Here is an 18,687-nt window from a genome sequence, read left to right as displayed (position 1 = left end):
GAACGGGACAAGACGCTATGTAGTAGTGGGAATAATAATATTATTAATCGACCTTCACTGATGTCAGTAGCTTCTTACATCCAACCGAACATATAGCCACAGACATATGCCAGCATTCAACACATACCACATTATACGCACATACAGTATACCAACACATTCATCCATACACAAAGATGATGTTGGCCTATGCCAAAGTCTATTCTCTCTCAAGAAACGAATGTGGCTCCTAAAGGAGCCGATGGAGGTGAAGAAGAAGAAGAATTTCTTGGAAGTGTTTACTTCTTCTCTGTCTTCTTGGGGAGCAGCACAGCCTGGATGTTAGGCAGGACACCTCCCTGGGCGATGATGACGCCAGAGAAGAGTTTGTTGAGCTCCTCGTCATTACGGATAGCCAACTGCAGGTGACGGGGAATGATACGAGTCTTCTTGTTGTCATGGGCTGCGTTGCCAGCCAGCTCAAGCACTTCAGCTGCTAGGTACTCCATGACTGCAGCCAAGTAGAAGGGGGCACCAGCACCCACACGCTCGGCGTAATTGCCTTTACGAAGGAGACGGTGGATCCTGCCGACGGGGAACTGGAGCCCAGCCCTGCTAGATCGGGACTTGGACTTTCCCTTCACCTTGCCTCCCTTGCCACGTCCGGACATGGTAGTATAATCTTCGTCGTCGTCGCTCTAGTAGGACCTTCAGGAGAAGACTAATGCGTCACCCGCTTGTTGTTGTTGTTGTTGTTTTAGATTTCCCCTTCGTTTGAATGGAAGGGGCCGGGCCATATGTTAGCCCAGTCAGTGATGTAAGCATAGATAAGGAAGTGATGAAGACTGCAGGAGCAGTCTCTTGACTATAAAAAACTATATATGCACATATATACACACATGTGTATATATATATGCATATGCACACGCACTCACAACACACTCGTACAGGGACACACACACACACACACACACACACACACACAGACACTCTTGCATATCAGTCGATATGCACGTTAGGTGGGAGGAGGTGCAGAGCGCACCACCTCAGTCAGAGCTGAGAGTGGGGCTGTGGCTACAACGTATGCTGCAGCATGACGTAAAGAGTTGATGGGTCTGGCTGCTTTGTGATTTCTGGGAGTGTCTGGATTAGGAAGAGGTCGTTTCCTGATGAGGGATGTGGCTGGGCATCTGAGAAGATAGTGCAGGAGGGGGTAGAGTGGAGCCTCGTGGCAGTGTTCACATTCAGGTTCGGGGGTGTTGACATCTTGAACCATTTCACTGTAGCATTTATAGCCCAGGCGAAGGCGGCGTAAACGATTGAGCATTGTAAGGTTGGATCTAGCGGTGATGGGCAGTGATTTATAGCGAGTGGCAAGTGAGTACCATCTAGCCGAGGGGGAACCCAGTTCAACATATAGGCGGTGGTCTGCTTTATTTAATCTGGCTGCCCTGGTCTTAATGGCATGCTTGACTTGGCGTAGGCTCGTTGAGATTGCAAAGTCAATGTTGGGGTTTTTTAGGGCTTGATTTGCTATGCGGTCCGCCTTTTCATTGCCTGCAATGCCTACATGACTAGGGATCCAATTGATGGTAACCGATCCCCCAGCATTGCGGATAGCTTGGGTGGTGGAGAGAATGTTGTATATTAGGTGAATGTTGTCTTTGTGATCGTTTTGGCGAAGGGTGTGAATGGCCGAAGCCGAGTCTGTATGGATGATAGTGGGAGTTGTTGGACTGTGTTCCAGTGCGTCAGAGAGGGCAGCTGAGATAGCTGCCAGTTCAGCCTGAAGGGTGGAGGCACCATCTGTGACTCGGAAGCCGAATGATCGGCTCCCGCACACGAAGGCTGCTCCGGCTTTGAATGATGCTACCGAACCGTCAGTGTAGTAGGTGATGGACTCTGGGGCTGTGAGGGCAGCAATTTGTCGGAGGCCCTCTTGGTGCAACAATGAGGTTGGTGTTCGAGTTTTGGGTGGTGTATGTGTGAGAATAAGCGTGAGTAGAGGTGGACTCCACGGAGGCTGCGGGCTGTAATTGATACCAGTCGTGTCGTGGGCCTGTGATATGAAGTCATCTAGCTCATAGATGTGGATTGCTTGAGCTATATTATGAACCCAGCTGTCTGTTAGGAGGTCTGGATGAAGGCTGGCTGCCGCTGTAAGCCGTGGCAGGAGGGGGAGGGGAGAAGCATTATGGACTAGTTTGGCTGCCAGGCCCGCCACCCTTGCTTGTATGCGAAGGTGTAGGGATTCAAGATCACATTCCATGCGGAGATTGCACAGTCTAGTCCACATGGGTGAACCAGTCATGATACGCATGGCATTGTTCTGGATGACTTCCAGTTTGGCTAATTGTGGTTCATTGAGGGATGGAAGTACTGGCGCCGCATAGTCCACTATTGCTCGTATGGCTTGGATGTAAAATAAACGGAGGACTCTGTACGAGGCATCCTTTCCCTTTCCTGCCAAGGATCGCAGGGCATTAAGGCAGAGCTTAGTTCGTTCTTGGAGGTGGTTAACCTCCGTCCGGAATGAAAGTTTGGAGTCAAAGATGACTCCCAAGTACTTGTGTGTGGTTACATAGTCAATGGCTGTGTGGCCGAGGTGAAGAGTGTCTTTAGGGGGGTTTATGAGGAAGGGAAGAGCCTTGGTCTTAGTCGGGTTGATTTTGAGTCCCAGCTCTGTACACTTGAGGTGGAGTTTTGTTAGAGCCCTATGGGCTTTTGCATGGTATGGGCCTCCATGGACAACCAGAGTTATGTCATCAGCATAACAGAGGAGGCGGGCTCCAGGGCCTAGGTCCACCTGTAGGAGGCAGTTGATGAGGGTGTTGAAAAGCGTGGGGCTGAGAATGCTGCCCTGTGGGGTTCCGTTCATGTGACAGTGCTCTGATGAGGTGTGCCCCTGAAATTGTACCGCTGCCCGTCGGCCCTGAAAGAAATTCTCGAGCCAGCACAGGAGGCGTCCCTTGACTCCCCTGTTTGCCAGGGTTGCCAGGATGGCCTCCGGGCATGCCAGCTCGAAGGCCTTTTCTAGGTCTATGAAAATGGCTAGGCCTGTTCCTCCACGTAACTCCGAGAGGAAGGAACTCAGGCACTCAGCCGTCCCCCTGCCTCTGGTGTAAGCAAAGATGTGGCTGTGGGGTGAGGGCAGAATCCAGCCGAGGCGCCTGAGCACCATCCTCTCGGCAGTTTTACTCAAGCAACTGAGAAGGGAGATAGGTCTAAAGGATCTGGGATCAGGCGGTTTGGGGATGGGGTGAATGGTGGCAGTCTTCCATTGCTCAGGGAGTTTCCCCATGGACCAGGAGTGGTTTAGTAGATCAAGAAAGGCGGATCTTGCTGTGGGCCCAGTGTGGGTGAGCATGGAATAGGTGATACCATCTGGGCCCGGGGCAGTGTCGGTGCTTGTTTTCAAGGCTTGATCAAGCTCGTGTGTGGTGCATATATGATCAGAGTCAGATGGGGTGGCCTTGCAGATGGTGATCAGATCCGTCCTGGTTTGGTGTAGGGCTTCTTGTTTGCTTCTGGTGTCTTCGGGAAGCTGTGTGGGTGAGGTCCTCTGGGCGAATGTTGCTGCCAGCCTTTCAGCCTCTCCCTGTGGGTCGGGGTGAGACGGGGGACGAGGTGGCTGAGGATTGGAAATGGCTCTCAATTTTTTCCAAATACTCCCCAGCTTGATTGAGCCCCAAGGGACTGACACCACTCCAGCCACTTTTGCTCCTTAATGTCGGATTTTTCTCCTATAGAATGCCTGATGACAGCCTGGAGGTAGGCGAGGCTGCTAGCTGTGGGGTTGGCTCGATGGATCTTTTTAGCTCTATTAAGGCGTCTGTTTAGTTCCTTTACCCTATCACAGTAAAACCAATGGTCGGTATGGTAAGCCTTTGGGGGAGCGGTTTTTGGGATAGTGGAGCCTGCTGCTGCACTGAAGGCATCTGTGAGGAGGGCGGTATGTTCCTCCAGATTTATTGGAGCGTTAAATGCTGCTGTCTCTTCCAGTGTGTAGTGAATTTAGGCCAGTCTGCCCTCTTAGTATTCCATCGTGGTGGCGGCCCAGTAGGCGTGGGGAGTGGGGCAACCTTGATGGTGGTTAGTATAGCATGGTGGTCTGACGTAAGGGTGGGATGGAGCCTCCAGGTAGTGAGGGGGGCTAGGCCGGAAGACACAAAAGAGAGGTCTAGCCTGCCTCCACGGACGTGTGTTGGGGTGGCTGGGTCATTAAGAAGTATGAGCTCTGGCACCTCCTCCAGTAGTGCAGAGACATGGCATCCAGCTGCATTCATGGGGAGTCTAGAGCCTAAGCTGGGATGATGGGCATTAAGATCGCCACCAATGAAGAGCTGGTTAGTAGTGGAGAGAGTGGCAACCTCCCCAAGGTTAATGTCAGCTGTAGGGTGACGGTAAATATTGTATAGTTGTAGGTGACCATCTGCCAGGGTTATGTCAACTCCCTGGACCTCAACACCTTCGCCACAGTCTGGTGGCGGATCAATAGCTGTGGCAGGTATATGGCTCCGAACAAGTATGGCACAGCCTCTGGGGCTGCCTCGAGTGCTGGGGAGGAGGAAGGTGGTGAAGCCTCGCACTCGGAGCTGCCTGTTTGGTTTTAGGAGTGTTTCTTGGAGGAAGAGGATGTCTAAATGGTCTCTATGGGCTGCCTCTTCTAGTAGGAGGCGTCTGGGAGTAATCCCATAGACGTTCCACTGTAAAATGTGGAGTGCTTGTGTGTGTGTGGGTTGTCTGTGATGAGATGGGTGAGGAAATGGGTGTGTTAGTCGTCCATGTCTGTGTGCGTTGGGATGGGGGATCGTGATCTCCTCCTGTGTGTGTTGGTGTCCGTGTGTGGTGGTGCTGGGGACAGCTGGTGTACTTTGTCTGGCTGGTTGTCTGTGGTGTTGGCATGGCTGCGTGACTGTTGGTGAGGTGTTCGTAGGCAGTCTTGAGACTGTTTGCGTGAACGTGAGCGGCTTTCACATTCCTCTTTTCCCCTCTGTTTGCTGTGTTGTGTGTGAATAGGAGCAGTGGTAAGGGTTGTGGGTGGCGGTGGCATCTCTGTTTGTGTTGGCTGTGGGTTGTGTGCAAACTGGTCGAGTGATTTGCGTACGAGCGTGTGGATTCCCTCTGGGCTGGGGATAGGCATGCCTAGCTCCTTTCCCATCCATGTGGTGATATGGTCGGCTATTTGCTGAGCAAAGCAGGCCAGTTGGTCCCTGTTCAGAATAACATATCCTGGAGGTAGTATGGGAGCTGGTGGAGGAGTTTGTGTGGTGGCATCTGGCACTGTTTGAGTCGAGATGGTGTGGACTGTCGGACGTGTAGGTGGAGGCGGTTGTGCTGTGGTGTGTGATGTGGCAGTGGGAGTGGGTCTGGAGGGAGGTGGGGGAACTGCTTGAGGTGCATGTTTGCTTGGAGGTAGAGGGGGGAACTCTTCTGGGGCCAGTGGTTGCCGTATTGTGGGCTGTGGTGCGAGTTGTTGTCCCCATGTGAAGGTCCCTGGTGGTGCTGGTGTCACTGTAGTCCTTGCCTGGAGCCAACGGTGCTCTCTTACTATGCCCTTCTGCACAAGGTCTTTGCGTGCTGGGCAGAGTTTGTTCCAGGCATGGTGAGGGAGCTGGCAGTTGGGGCACTTCGGCTGAACCAGCTGCTTGGCCTTTAACTTGGTGATGTACTCCTCTGTGGCATGACGACCGCTGCACACAGCGCATGTTGGGGGGCGAGTGCATCGTGACTGGTGGTGCCCGTAGCGCTGGCAATTGAAGCACCTGAGAGGTTCCGGGGTGTATGGGCGGATAGTGTAAGTGCCCCATGACTGTAGGTCGAGTGCTGTTGGGATGGGGCCTCTGAGGGTGACTAGCACCTGCCTGGTGGGGGCTCCCCCTACCTCGCATCTCGTGGCTTCCTCCACTTGGATGTTGTTTTTGATGGCTTGCAGGGGAAAATTTGTAGGGTAATTTTGGAGGATCACTTTTCTGGTGGACAGGTTAGGGTCAAGTTTTTTCAGGCTGATAGGTTTGCCTGCCACAGAGGTGAGAGAGTCTAGGACGTGAAAGGTGTCTTTATCGAGAGGAACCAGGATCGTGTTTTGGTTCCGTGTTGCCTCCAGTTTAAACTTGAGATGAGGCATCTCTGTCTCCAAGGCGATCACAGTGTCATAAGGGGTGGGGAAGGCATCATTATTGGTCATAAGGAACGCAGGAGGCTTGGAGGGGGGAAGAGGGAGTGTACTGGTAGTGTTAGGTGGCTGAGGAATGTGCTGGGAAGATGAACGTGTGTTTGTGGGTGTGGTGTGGCGGTCTGTATTGCAGGAGGATGTGGCTGGCTCATTAGCAAGGTTGGTAAGTCTTTTACTATTTTTCTTTCTCTGTACCACTGTGAAGCCGTCATCATCAGTCATCGTGTCTGTGGTCGTGGTGGCAGAGGCCTGGGTAGCATCTGTCTTGGAAGTCAAGGTGTCAGGAGGAGTTAACTTGGCGTCCTTGCTGGAGAGGTCTGAGTCAGTGGGAGAGACATCTTCGGTATCCATGTTCAGGAAGAGATCATCAGCACCATATTCTGGCCCTGTTAGTCGTGGCCTTTTGCAGTGAGACTTAGGCTTGGTGCCTGTAGGTGATGGAGGTGAACACGAGTCACCACTCGGGTCAGGATCAAGTGCAGGATCCGGCGCGCTCATGGTAAAAAAAAAAAAAAAAAAAAAAAAAAAAATTCTCTCTCTCTCTCTCTCTCTCTATGTATCATTTATATATATATATATATATATATATATATATATATATATATATATATACAGTATATATATATATATATATATATATATATATATATACAGTATATATATATATATATATATATATATATATATATATATATATATACAGTATATATATATATATATATATATATATATATATATATATATATATATATATATGTACTGGAGTATTTATTTATTTAAATGTTATTCCATCCCTCTTTCTAGCATACACACATGTACATACTCATACACACATGTATACTTAAAATATACACGAATATATGTGCATGAACCAATGTATATACCTTAAAAGAGCAACGAAAGAAACAAGAAAATAAATAAATTATCAGCTGCTAATCCGGCGGTTCCCTACAGTGCCGGGGGCCTAAACTCCCCGCCCTCTAAAGGGCGCCGTGAGAGTACCCCAACACTGCCCCGTGAGGGACTTACCTAACCCTAGCCCTAACAGAAAGCCTACCCTTGCCGCCTCCTATAACCAGGCCTCTAAGGCCCCCCTTCATGGAAATACCCTACGGTATCCCTTCAGGGTTCGGCGTCGTACTACGGCAGGGACTCTAAGTGGCAGCCGGAAAAACAGCTGATAACACAAAAAACACAAGAGCACACAAGACTTTGGTGAAAAGCACCGGATCTCGTAAACGAGAGAAAAAACAGACTGTGAAAGTCTAAGGAGAGTTCTAGCCACCGTTCAGGATCTGGGGAAGAGATGTGCTCACTACGAGAGCTGGGCCAGAACTGAAGAGCAGGATGTGGGGGACGCGTTTGTTTGTTTGTTTGTTTAGATTTGTCCATGTTATATATAAAATGGACCCGGGCTGAGGGTGGAGAGCCCGCCAGAGTTCTCAGAGATGTCAGTGTAGCAGCCTCTATGAGGAACTGCTGGGGCTGGTCAGTTTGGAGAATAAAGATAGGTCTGTCTGTTTCAGACGGCGTAGGAGAATTTCGGGATTAATGGGTTTAACGACCGACTTAACGATGCTGGAGATTTCTGCCTCGCTGAGGATTTTGTTCTAGCTGAGGTCAGGTTGAGAAGCGTGTGGAGTAGGGCGTTCAGGATCCATCTTGGCAGGTGGCGGTGGTTTGGGCTGTTTCTTCTTCTTCCTCCTTCTGTTCGATGTCGGTGGTGGGGAGGGAGAGGTACAAGCCTCCTCGGTGGCCTGGAGGTTCACGACAGCATCAGGTGGTGAGGGGGAGGTGTGGTCGCTTTCTTCCTGTAGGATGGAAGGGACAGGAGAGGCGATCCTTTCCTCAGCTGCTGATGGTGGGCGGTCATCATCGGCGGTGTCGATGTCCATGGGCGGGGCAGAGGTAGAGCAGGAGGCAGCAGTTGCCCTGTTTAGGGGAGCGTCAAGCTGCAGCCTTTTCCGCGGTGTTGTGCGGGGTCTAGGAGGCTGCAGCTTTGTGGTGTGACGCTCGGGGGGGGGGGGGGACGCGCTTGCTGAAATCTTATATGTGATTGCTGCCAGATCGCAGCCCGGCTTCTGCCTCATTCCCATTCGCGGGCGGGCTGGGGCCGGATCGGGAAGACGGGTATTTAAGGGAAGGTCGCGGGCGTGCCCGCCCCCCCCCCCGCCCTCAAGGCCACCCCCTACCAAGCCCACCACCAGGGAGAAGCGAGAGCGTAAACTCTCCTCCAGTAGCTCTTCCTCATCCTCCTCCGGGGCCCCCCCCACTGCTCCCCCCGCTCCAAGGCCTAACGGACCCGCAGCACACCCACGGTATGCTGCTCCCACCACGTCCTCGTCCGTGCGAGCTAAGATCGCGCGGATTCACGAAACCATGGATGGGATCACGCCTGCCCCAGCTCCCACCTCTTCAGGCTCCCAGGCTTCTCCCCAAGTAACTCACAGCCCCTCCAGCACTCACAAGCGACCGCCTTGCCCCCCCTCTGCAAGTGCACCACAGCCTACTGCCAAGACCCTGCCGAGTGTTCGAGCACGCGACAGCGCCACAAAGGCCACCACTGCTGCCGGGGAAACTGCCCCCACAGGCACCCCGCCTGCCCCTGCTGCCACCACTGCTGTTAACTCTCCTGATGAAGAGGGCTGGACCCTCGTGTCACGCAAAAAATCACGAGCGACACAGGGAAACGACCGAATCCCGGCCAGCCGCATGACTGCTCCCCAGCAGCCACCACCTGCACCATGCCCCTCAGCTCCTCAGAGGCCCCCTTCTGCGCCACGCCCCTCGGTCTCAGTCCGGCCTCCTCCACCACCCCCATCCAACTTCCCAGCCTTTCGTGTCCCAGTTCAACCGGGATTCACGACCAGCTACGGCGCGGTCCAAGCCCTGGAAAACCACCTAAAGGGACTAGCCGTTACAAACCGCTACGGCCGCGACGACAGCTGCGTCCTCATCCCCCAGGACGAGGAGACCTACCTGCGACTGAGGGCATTGGCGGAGGACGAGGCCCCACCTCTGAAGATTGTAGAGCTGCAAAGGGGCGAACAGCTCACCAAGGCCACTGTCATGGGCTACCCCAGGCGTATGCCGGTGGGAATTCTCCTACAGCACCCCCTAGTGGAGGAGGCCAAGCGCTGCCAAAATCAGTGCACGCGGGAAGAGACCCTTCAGGTCACAGTCACTCTGAGGGGCCCGCTAATACCTTCCCTCGATCTAGGGAACTGGGGCGAATTCCACCTGCGCCCCTTCACGCCAGAGCCGCTCCGTTGTTACAGGTGCCAAAGATACGGACACCACAGGGCCAACTGCCACTGCCCCCCAGTATGCGGCATTTGCTGCGCCAGCCACGACACCGAGCAGTGCCTGGCAAGGCTGAAAACAAAACAGCCTGTAACTTCCCGATGCCCCAACTGCTCAGGATCGCACCATGCCTGGCACCCCAGCTGCCCAGCCAGAACGAGGAGAGTACTGAAAGGCCGCGAACAGCAAGTGGCATGGGTACAGGAGCAGCAGGCCATCAGCCTGACTCCAGCCCCTCCAGGTACCTTCGTTTGGGGCCAACAGCGCCGCCCCACGGAAAAAGTCCCAGCCACCACGAGGCAGAATTCCCTCCGCTGCCTACCACGCCGAGCCCACCGCTATGCACCACGACAGCAGTCCCCCCACCACCTGCTCTCACCCAGGTCGTCACGACTGCAGAGGTACATTGTCCAGCCTCGCCACCGCAGCACCCATCAGCCGGGGCCACTCACAGTCCCTCCCAGGCCCCCATTCAGCAGGAGCCTGTATTCACCCTCGTGGAGCTCCACACCATTGGGAAACAGATAGCCGAGGCCTTAGTTGTGGGGATCAGCCAATGCCTGGGAATAACGTGCTCCACAGCCCCTGTCTCAGCCGCAATCGATGGGATCATCAAGCTGGCCATCGAAAAGAAGCGAAGCGGCACACCTCAGCCTGCACCCCCTCCAGAGACTACCAACTCCCCACCGCACAGGGCAGCTCGCCCGAGACGGAGGGCGCGGCCTCGACACACCGCTACCTCATCCCAGAGGGCTCAGGAGCCTTGTCTCCCACCCCTCCCATCAGAGGAAGCGCCGGCACCAGTGGCAGTCGACACGGTGGTCGAGGCCCCGGCCTCCCTCTCGGCCGACAGCCCCCCGCCCCCCACGGCCTGCAAGCAAACCCTGCAGACATCCGACTAATACAGTGGAACTGTTTGGGGATCAGACACAAGATCCCCCTCCTGCAGGAGGCAGTCGCCAGGGATCAGCCCCATGTCTTCCTCCTGCAGGAGACCCTACTCCCTGACAGTGCCACCTTTCGGCTACCTGGATACACCTCCCATCTCCTCCCCTACGAACGTGGAGTCACACGAGGATGTGCCATTCTCGTCCAGGATCACGTCCCCCACACTGTTTGTGACCCCCTGCCCTTTTGTGGACCAGGTGTAGAGGTGCAAGGTGTTGTGTTACACCTGGCATCCTCCTCACTAACTGTGTACAATGTATACAAAAGCCAGGGGGGCACTCTTGATGTGGGGGAGGTGTTCTCCCACGCTGCCTCCCATTCTGTCTTTATCGGGGGCGACTTTAATGCCCATCATGACATTCTTGCATCGCCCCTTCCATCCGAGGCAGGACGGCACATCTCTCTCGTTCTCGAGGAGATGGAATGTGTCTCCTTAATAAACAACATTCAAGAACCCACCCACATTCGGGGAGGACGCCTGGATCTGTCATTCACCTCCACCCCCCTTGCTGGTCAGCGCAATGGTCGCTCCACCCGCGCCTGGCCAGCGATCACTTTGCCATATAGATCAGGCTGCCACTCATACCCCTCCCCCCGCCCCCACCTCCCCCACCGAGATGGGGCCTCAGCAAAGCTGACTGGGCTGCCTTTGCCAGGGCCTTATCCACCATTTTTAAGGCCTCCCCTCCCGTCCTGGACCTCGAGGGTAGAGCAGATCAAGTTGCCAGTGCTTTTGCACAGGCTGCCTCCATATCCATCCCACAACAGCGACGTTCCGAGAGGCGTTACCGAGACGGCTGGATCTACTGCGACAGGGTCAAGGAACTTAACCACAGACTCAACGCTGTGCGAAAGCAATACCGGCGGCGCCGCACATCTCCGCACCGCCGACACCTTGCTGCTGTCACGCAACACGTTGTGTCAGAAAAACACTGGCTGAAGGAGGAGGCGTGGATCAGATGGTGCAGGACCTTAGACTCTCACTCCACTCTCAGGGAGATGTGGAGAATTCGGTCGATCTCTGACTCACGTCCCCCCTGTCCTCCCTCTCACCCTGACCCAGCCGCTGAAGCCAGCCATCTCGCTCAACACTTCGCGGATCGCTCTGCTTCCCACAATCTTCCACAGTCCGTCAGAGACAAGCAGGAGCAGTTGTCTACCTCTCGTCTTGCAGCAATTCAAACTGCCTGTGAAAGGCCTGACCCCGCCGATGTTCCCTTCACCAGCAGGGAACTGAAAAAAGCGCTGCAGCACAGAGGAGACACTGCTCCGGGGCTCGACGGGCTAACCTACTCTCTGTTATCACATGCTGGAGATTGTGGGAAAGATCGCCTTCTTGATCTGCTCAACCTCTCGTGGTCTCAGGGCCGCTTACCAGGGTCGTGGAAGACAGCCATCATCCACCCGATCCCCAAACCTCGCGACCCTACTGTCATGCGCCCGATCTCTCTTCTTAGCTGTGTTGCTAAGATGGCGGAGAGGGTGGTGCGAGCTCGCCTTTCCTGGCGCCTGGTCCCTCTACACCCGAGGATCTTTGCATATCACCATAGCAGGAGTGCCACCCACTGCCTAGCATCCCTCCTCGGGGAGCTCAGAGGGGGAAGGGGAATGGCTGTCTTCCTCGACCTTGAGAAGGCCTTTGAACTGGCTAGCCCGGTCGTCATCCAGGCTGCTCTAGCTGAGAGAGGAATAGAGGGCAAATTGCTCACCTGGGTGGGACACTTCTTCGCAGGCCGTCAAGCAGGGATCCGTTTCCAGGGGCATCTTTCCTCGTTTTACCACCATAGCAACGGCACGCCTCAGGGGAGCGTCATAAGCCCGCTGCTCTTCAATGTCCTAGTTGAGGGGCTCCTCACAGTCGACTACGGACAGGGGGTCACCCTACTCTGCTATGCCGATGACCTGGCCCTGGTTTTCACGAGGAGAGATTGCTACACTCAAGCCCTTTCTGCTCTTCCTAAACTGCACGCAAAGTGCACCGAGCTTGGCTTGAAGATCAACTTTGAAAAAACCAAGTGCCTGCCCTTTGGCTTACACCCCCCAGAATTCCCATTGCTGCTTGGTGGCCACCAGCTCTCCATCGTCACTCTCCACCAATATCTTGGAGTCTGGGTCGACAGTGGTCTGACCTTTAAAAAACAAGTTAGATACCTGCGGGAGCGTGCTGCCACCCGCACTGCTGCCCTAAGGTATCTATCACAGCGCAGCCTAGGGGCATCCTTTAAGGTCCTGAGAACATTTTATGTTCATGCGGTCCGCTCGATTGTGGACTACAGCGCCATATGCCTGACCGGCCTTGCCTCCCCATCCAGAAGGTCGCTAGAAGTCCTTCAAAACAACTGCCTGAGAGTCATGTTGGGAGCTCCCCGGTGGACTCGGATTGCCAACTAAAGGGCTGAGGGTGGTTTGCCGTCCTTGGAGCATCGTATTGCGCTCCGGGCTACAGTTACCACCCTCCAGCTAGTCCAACGACGACCAAACCTTCCAGTCTCAGCCCTATTCAGACGACTCTTAAGCCGCCCATGTGACCCTCATCCAGAGCACGACTGGGCTCGCACCACTGCCGCCTTGGTGCATAGCCTTGGAGCTGCCCCTGACATCTGCGGGGAACCCGACTCCCCCTACCCTGGATTCACCAATCCACCGCCATGGGCCCCTCTTCCATATGAAATCCACTGCCCAACTGAAGATCACCCACGTGCTTCCATCCCTGCCCTTCTTCGACAGGAAGGCCTCAGCAGGATGGCTGCTCTCGATTCCCCTGAAGCCGTCACCTATTACACAGATGGATCTGTGTGCGCTGACGGATCCGCCGGGTCGGCTTTCGTTGTAGGGCTTCATATTGAATCTTGGCGACTCTCCCCTGGGGTCTCTGCCTTCCAGGCTGAGTTAGTTGCCATACTTGGTGCATTACGCCACGCACAACTTAATCAGCAACGGCGGGTCGTCATCCACACAGACTCCTTGTCATCCCTTCAGGGGTTGCGCTCCTTCTCCAGCAGTGACAACGTTTCCCTCTTAACGGAGATATACTCAGTCGCCTCCCTCCTCACGAACGGAGGCACCTCCGTCACCCTACACTGGATTCCAGGGCACGTTGGGATCCTTGGCAATGAACGAGCGGATGCTGCGACACGCTCAGCATGCTCTCTCCCGGGAATCACTTTCCCTCTCCGTCCTAGCACCACTAACACCATTGCCAAACTGACTGGCACTATTGCTAAGCTGTCCCGGGAGGACCATCAACTGTGCGTTGCAGAGGGCTCTCGTTCTGTGCTGTGGTAAGCCACAGCCACGGCTTACCTACCGCTCCTGCCCCCACCTGGAGTACCGAACTACGTGTTGGTGCGGCTCCGGCGATTACGGCTGGGATTCCCCTGTTACAATCAGGTCACCGGGGCCGCATCAGAACCATGCCCCCACTGCCTTGAGAGGGCTGAAGAGCCCCTACTGCACTATCTACTCCACGGCCCAGCCACTGCCCAGCTCAGATCTCACCCAGATGTTGGCCGCGCCAGTTGGATAATGCCTTCCATACAGCAGCCAACATCATTGCGCAGTCCCCTCTTAGCACTCTACTATGCTTAGTAACAAATTACCCGCCCCCTAGGTAAATCAGCAAGGGCATTGTTAGCTCTACCCTGACGGGCTCTTTGTTTGCCCGTACCCCACCAAGTGTGGGGAAATATCCAACAACAACAACAACAACAACGGCGGGTGACGCATTAGTCTTCTCCTGAAGGTCTTCCTACTCCAGCGACGACGAAGACGATACTACTACTACCATGTCCGGACGTGGCAAGGGAGGCAAGGTGAAGGGAAAGTCCAAGTCCCGATCTAGCAGGGCTGGGCTCCAGTTCCCCGTCAGCAGGATCCACCGTCTCCTTCGTAAAGGCAATTACGCCGAGCGTGTGGGTGCTGGTGCCCCCGTCTACTTGGCTGCAGTCATGGAGTACCTAGCAGCTGAAGTGCTTGAGCTGGCTGGCAAAGCAGCCCGTGACAACAAGAAGACTCGTATCATTCCCCGTCACCTGCAGTTGGCTATCCGCAATGACGAGGAGCTCAACAAGCTCCTCTCTGGCGTCACCATCGCCCAGGGAGGTGTCCTGCCTAACATCCAGGCTGTGCTGCTCCCCAAGAAGACGGAGAAGAAGTAAACGCTTTCAGGAAATCCTTCTTCTTCTTCACCTCCATCGGCTCCTTTAGGAGCCACATTCGTTTCTTGAGAGAGAATAGACTTTGGCATTGCCCAACATCATCATTATCATCATCAATCATGTTTGTGTATGGATGAATGTGTTGGTATACTGTATGTATGTGTCTGTATGTATGTAGGTATGTGCATATAATGTGGTATGTGTTGAATGCTGGCATGTGTCTGTGGCTATATTTACGTTCGGTTGCATGTAAGAAGCTACTGACATCAGTGAAGGTCGATTAATAATAATAATAATAATAATAATAATAATATTATTCCCACTACTACATAACGTCTTGTCCCGTTCCCAACTGCACCTACATAATATTGTACTGTATAATTATGCCTCCTAAATAACTAACTGCCTGGCCGGGTGGATGAATGAAAACATAGGTGATGATGATGGCTATTCTCCCACCATCGAAGGAATGGACAAAGTCGTTCAGTGACAGAGGATATGGTGATGTATTCAACAGTATATATATATATATATATATATATATATATATATATATATATATATATATATATATATATATATATATATATATATATATATATATATATATATATATATATATATATATTATCCGTGTGGTGACGACCATGGTGGATTTAACACCCCCAAATAAGAGAAATAATTAAGAAAATACTATTCATTCATTTCTCTCGTCATTAGGAGTAGTATTGCAACAACTAGTTCCTACAAAATCAAAAACCACCACCACCACCACCACCACCACCATCTATCTATTCATCCATCCATCCATTCATCATCATCATCATCATCATCAAAGATTAATAATAATAATAATCAGCAGCAGCAGCAGCAGCAGCAGCAGCCATCGAACTGCGAGCTCCGGTGAAGGCCTGCTTAGTGAAACTTTTGGGAGGCGAGTGTCAGCCACCTTGTCGTGTGTGTGTGTGTGTGTGTGTGTGTGTGTGTGTGTGATATTCGCCCCGGCGCGCCGGGGCACGGGCAAACCTGTGAGCCCGTTCAGTGGAGTGCCGTCTGCACTATCTAGTTATCGAGGGGGTGGGTATTTCTCTAAGACAGTGAGTAGTAGTTGAAGGTTGGTGTTTTTAATAACTGTAGGGGCATCCACCTCGTCAACATGTGACCAGGTGAAGCCCCCGTTAAGGCTGGCTCGTAAAGGGTGAGTGGCGGGGCAGCGTAGGATGAAGTGATGGAGTGGGGATTCTTCCATTTCCTGGCAGTGCTGACAGGGGTCTGGTTGGAGATTCTTGATTTGTTTGTAGCATAGGAAGCCTAGCCGCAAGTGACGTAGTTGTATAAGAACGTGGTTAGGTGTATGTGGCAGTGGTGGTAGTGGCTCACAGCCTGTGGCCCTGCCATACCACGTCGCTGAACGGGAGGCTTCTGCAGTTAAAATTTGATGTTCCTCTTTATTCCACCCTGAAATTGTTTTAGCAACTGGTGCCAGGATTTTGGTGGCATTGTCTCGGAGAAAGAAGGTGATGGTGGGGAGGGAGCAGGCGGCCTTCGCTGCTTGATCGGCGCGTTCGTTGCCTAGCAACCCCACATGCCCGGGAACCCAGTGTAGGGTGACACTACCCCCGCGAGTGTTGATTTTCTCCGCGTGAAAGAAAATGGATGATATTAAAAAGGGGTTCTCATCTATATTGTATGAATGGATTGCTCGTATCGCTGAAAGTGAATCAGAATGCACGACTATATTTCTGTGTGCATGTTGACATGCGTGCTTAAGTGCCCCAAGGATAGCTGTGAGCTCCGTTTGGAACACTGATGCGCCCTGAGTGATTCGCCACGACACCACCTCTTCACCGCAGACGAAGGCTGCTCCTGCAGCGCCGCCTGCAGCGACAGAGCCGTCGGTGTAGTAGTCTGCAGACGACGAGCGCCGCAGAGCCACTACCCGAGCTAAGGCGTTTTGCTGAAGGAGGGCAGGGATGGTATTACGCGCCCTCCCCTCCCCCGGAAAAACAAACCTGAATGGTGGTGTTGCCCATGGAGGTGGGTCAGTGTAACCATCACAAGGCACATCAGGCTCCTTGCAAATGTTTGCTGCAGCATTTAGCTCGTGCAGCACAGCTACAAGCCCGCGGGCCCAGTCCCTGCTAGGTGCAAAGTCAGGTGGTCGTGACAGCAATCTTTTTAGCAGGGCTGAGACAGCGAGCTCGGGTCTGCGCTGCACCAGCTTCAGTACTACAGCAGTAGCACAGAGGGCGATTCTTCCACGTAACGAGGGAAGACCGCCTTCCAAGCGGAGGTTCACAAGACGTGTCCACATGGGTGCACGGAGAATAATGTGGAGTGCGTTATTCTGGATCACTTCCAGCGATGCGAGCACAGGTGGGGCTAAGTTAATCAGACAAATAGCGCTGTAGTCGATAAGCGACCGTATGGCTTGCACATAGAAGGTGTGGAGGACCTTGTACGAGGTCCCCAGCCCCTTCCGAGAAAGAAATCTCAGTGCTGCCATACGCGCAGTCGCTTTCTCCTTCAGGTATTTGACATGAGCTGTAAACTTTAGCCCCACGTCCATCCATACTCCTAGGTATTTGTAGGTGGTCACACAAGGTAATGCGTGTCCTCCAAGCAGCAATGGGTGTGGCGATGGGCTGAGGCCAAAGAGCATATAGCGAGTCTTCGCCATATTCACCTTCAACCCCAGCTCCATCGCCTTACCATGCAGTCTAAAGAGGGCCTCATTAGCTTGTGTGTAGCAGGCTCTGCTTGAAAAAACTAGAACTAGGTCGTCCGCATATGCCAGGAGCGTGACTCCCCGACCGTAGTTGACATGAAGCAGCCCCTCCACCAGGATGTTAAACAGGGTGGGGCTAATGACACTGCCCTGAGGCGTGCCATTTTCATGCCGACACGACGGGGAGACACTCCCCTGGAAGCGGATGCTAGCAGTTCTGTCAAGGAAGAAATCCTGAATCCAGCGTAAGAGTCTCCCTCTCACTCCTCGAGCTGCGAGAGTGCTCAGAATAACGGTGGAATTAGCGAGCTCGAATGCTTTCTCTAAATCGATGAAAACAGCCATACCCACTCCACCCCGAAGCTCCCCGAGGAACGACGCTAGACAGTGTGCAGTACTGCGGCCGTGATGGTATGCATTAATCCTCGGATGGAGAGGACCCAATCGCCATGAGAGCCGCGCCTGCATCACCCTCTCAGCTGTTTTGCCAATACAGCTGAGCAGTGAGATGGGGCGCGTGGCGCCTGGTTCACTCGGCTTCGGGATGGGGTGAATTATCGCGGTCTTCCATGATTTAGGTAGTTTACCTTCCGACCATGACAAGTTGAGCAATCGCAGCAGCCATTGCCTCCCGCAATCTCCTGAGTGTGCTAGTATCGAATATGTGAGACCGTCAAGCCCCGGGGCAGTGTCAGCCCTGTGCCGCAAAGCTGCCAGTAGCTCAACAACCGTGATGGGGCAGTCTGCCGCATCAGGACGATTGCAAGCTGCCTGGATGGCCGCAGCACGAGAGTCTGACAGTTGCACCAGTCGGGCTGTGACGTCTCTGGGTAGATTGCGGGAGGCCACGCGGTCCGTGAAGTGCCTTGCAAGACGGCTGGCCTCTGAGGCCGGGTCAGGGTGTGAGGGCGGGCAGGAGGGGCGGGGGTTGGTGAAGGACCGCAGCCTTCTCCACATCTAACGGAGAGTGGAGTGAGGCCCTAGAGTCCTGCACCACCGCACCATTTCCTCCTCCCGAAGGCGGCGCTTCTCCATCAAGACGTGTCGGGACACAGCCTCTTGGCGTCTGCGTAGAGGTGAGTCCCGATGTCGCCGATAATCGCGACGCGCTGCATTCAGCCGCCTGTTCAGTTCCCTGACACGGTTGCAGTAGATCCAACCATCTCTGTAGCACTTCGTGGACCGGCGCTTTTGTGGTATCGTCTCTGTGGCTGCCTCTTGAAATGCCGATGTTATAAAGTTGCTCAACCCGTCAAGATCAGAAGGGGGGTGAGATGAGGAGAAAGCGCGGACTATGGCTTTCTCAAAGGCAGCCCAGTCCGCGCCCTCCACATCCCACCTTAATGGGGGCTCAGGGGGTGGGAGGGGGGTTAAGTCGAGGTCGAGAATTATGGCGT

General features: G+C 53.7%; 3 protein-coding genes across 3 annotated transcripts; 1 reads left to right on the top strand and 2 right to left on the bottom strand.

Moving 5' to 3' along the window:
* Positions 1–278: 278 nt before the first annotated feature.
* On the bottom strand, positions 279–650 carry LOC145418950 (histone H2A-like). Its single transcript, XM_080287204.1, has one exon. The coding sequence runs from the start codon at positions 648–650 to the stop codon at positions 279–281; it is 372 nt and encodes a 123-aa protein (XP_080143330.1).
* Positions 651–14,190: 13,540 nt separating this feature from the next.
* On the top strand, positions 14,191–14,562 carry LOC145419095 (histone H2A-like). Its single transcript, XM_080287336.1, has one exon. It carries the CDS (start codon positions 14,191–14,193, stop codon positions 14,560–14,562), a length of 372 nt encoding a protein of 123 aa, XP_080143462.1.
* A 1,066-nt stretch (positions 14,563–15,628) lies between these two features.
* On the bottom strand, positions 15,629–18,247 carry LOC145419205 (uncharacterized). Its single transcript, XM_080287438.1, has one exon. It carries the CDS (start codon positions 18,245–18,247, stop codon positions 15,629–15,631), a length of 2,619 nt encoding a protein of 872 aa, XP_080143564.1.
* Positions 18,248–18,687: the final 440 nt, after the last annotated feature.

The sequence above is a fragment of the Coenobita brevimanus genome, chromosome 117 (assembly GCF_032717465.1).
Source record: "Coenobita brevimanus isolate Jiangsu-jjx chromosome 117, ASM3271746v2, whole genome shotgun sequence".
In the NCBI taxonomy this organism is placed as follows: Eukaryota; Metazoa; Arthropoda; class Malacostraca; order Decapoda; family Coenobitidae; genus Coenobita; species Coenobita brevimanus.
The sequence above is the reverse complement of the archived record's forward strand: the minus strand, read 5'-3'. Positions and strand labels throughout refer to the sequence as shown.

Coding starts and splice junctions, on each gene's coding strand:
- LOC145419095 (XM_080287336.1), top strand. CDS start 14,191: ATGTCCGGACGTGGCAAGGGAGGCAAGGTGAAGGGAAAGTCCAAGTCC.
- LOC145418950 (XM_080287204.1), bottom strand. CDS start 650: ATGTCCGGACGTGGCAAGGGAGGCAAGGTGAAGGGAAAGTCCAAGTCC.
- LOC145419205 (XM_080287438.1), bottom strand. CDS start 18,247: ATGTGGAGAAGGCTGCGGTCCTTCACCAACCCCCGCCCCTCCTGCCCG.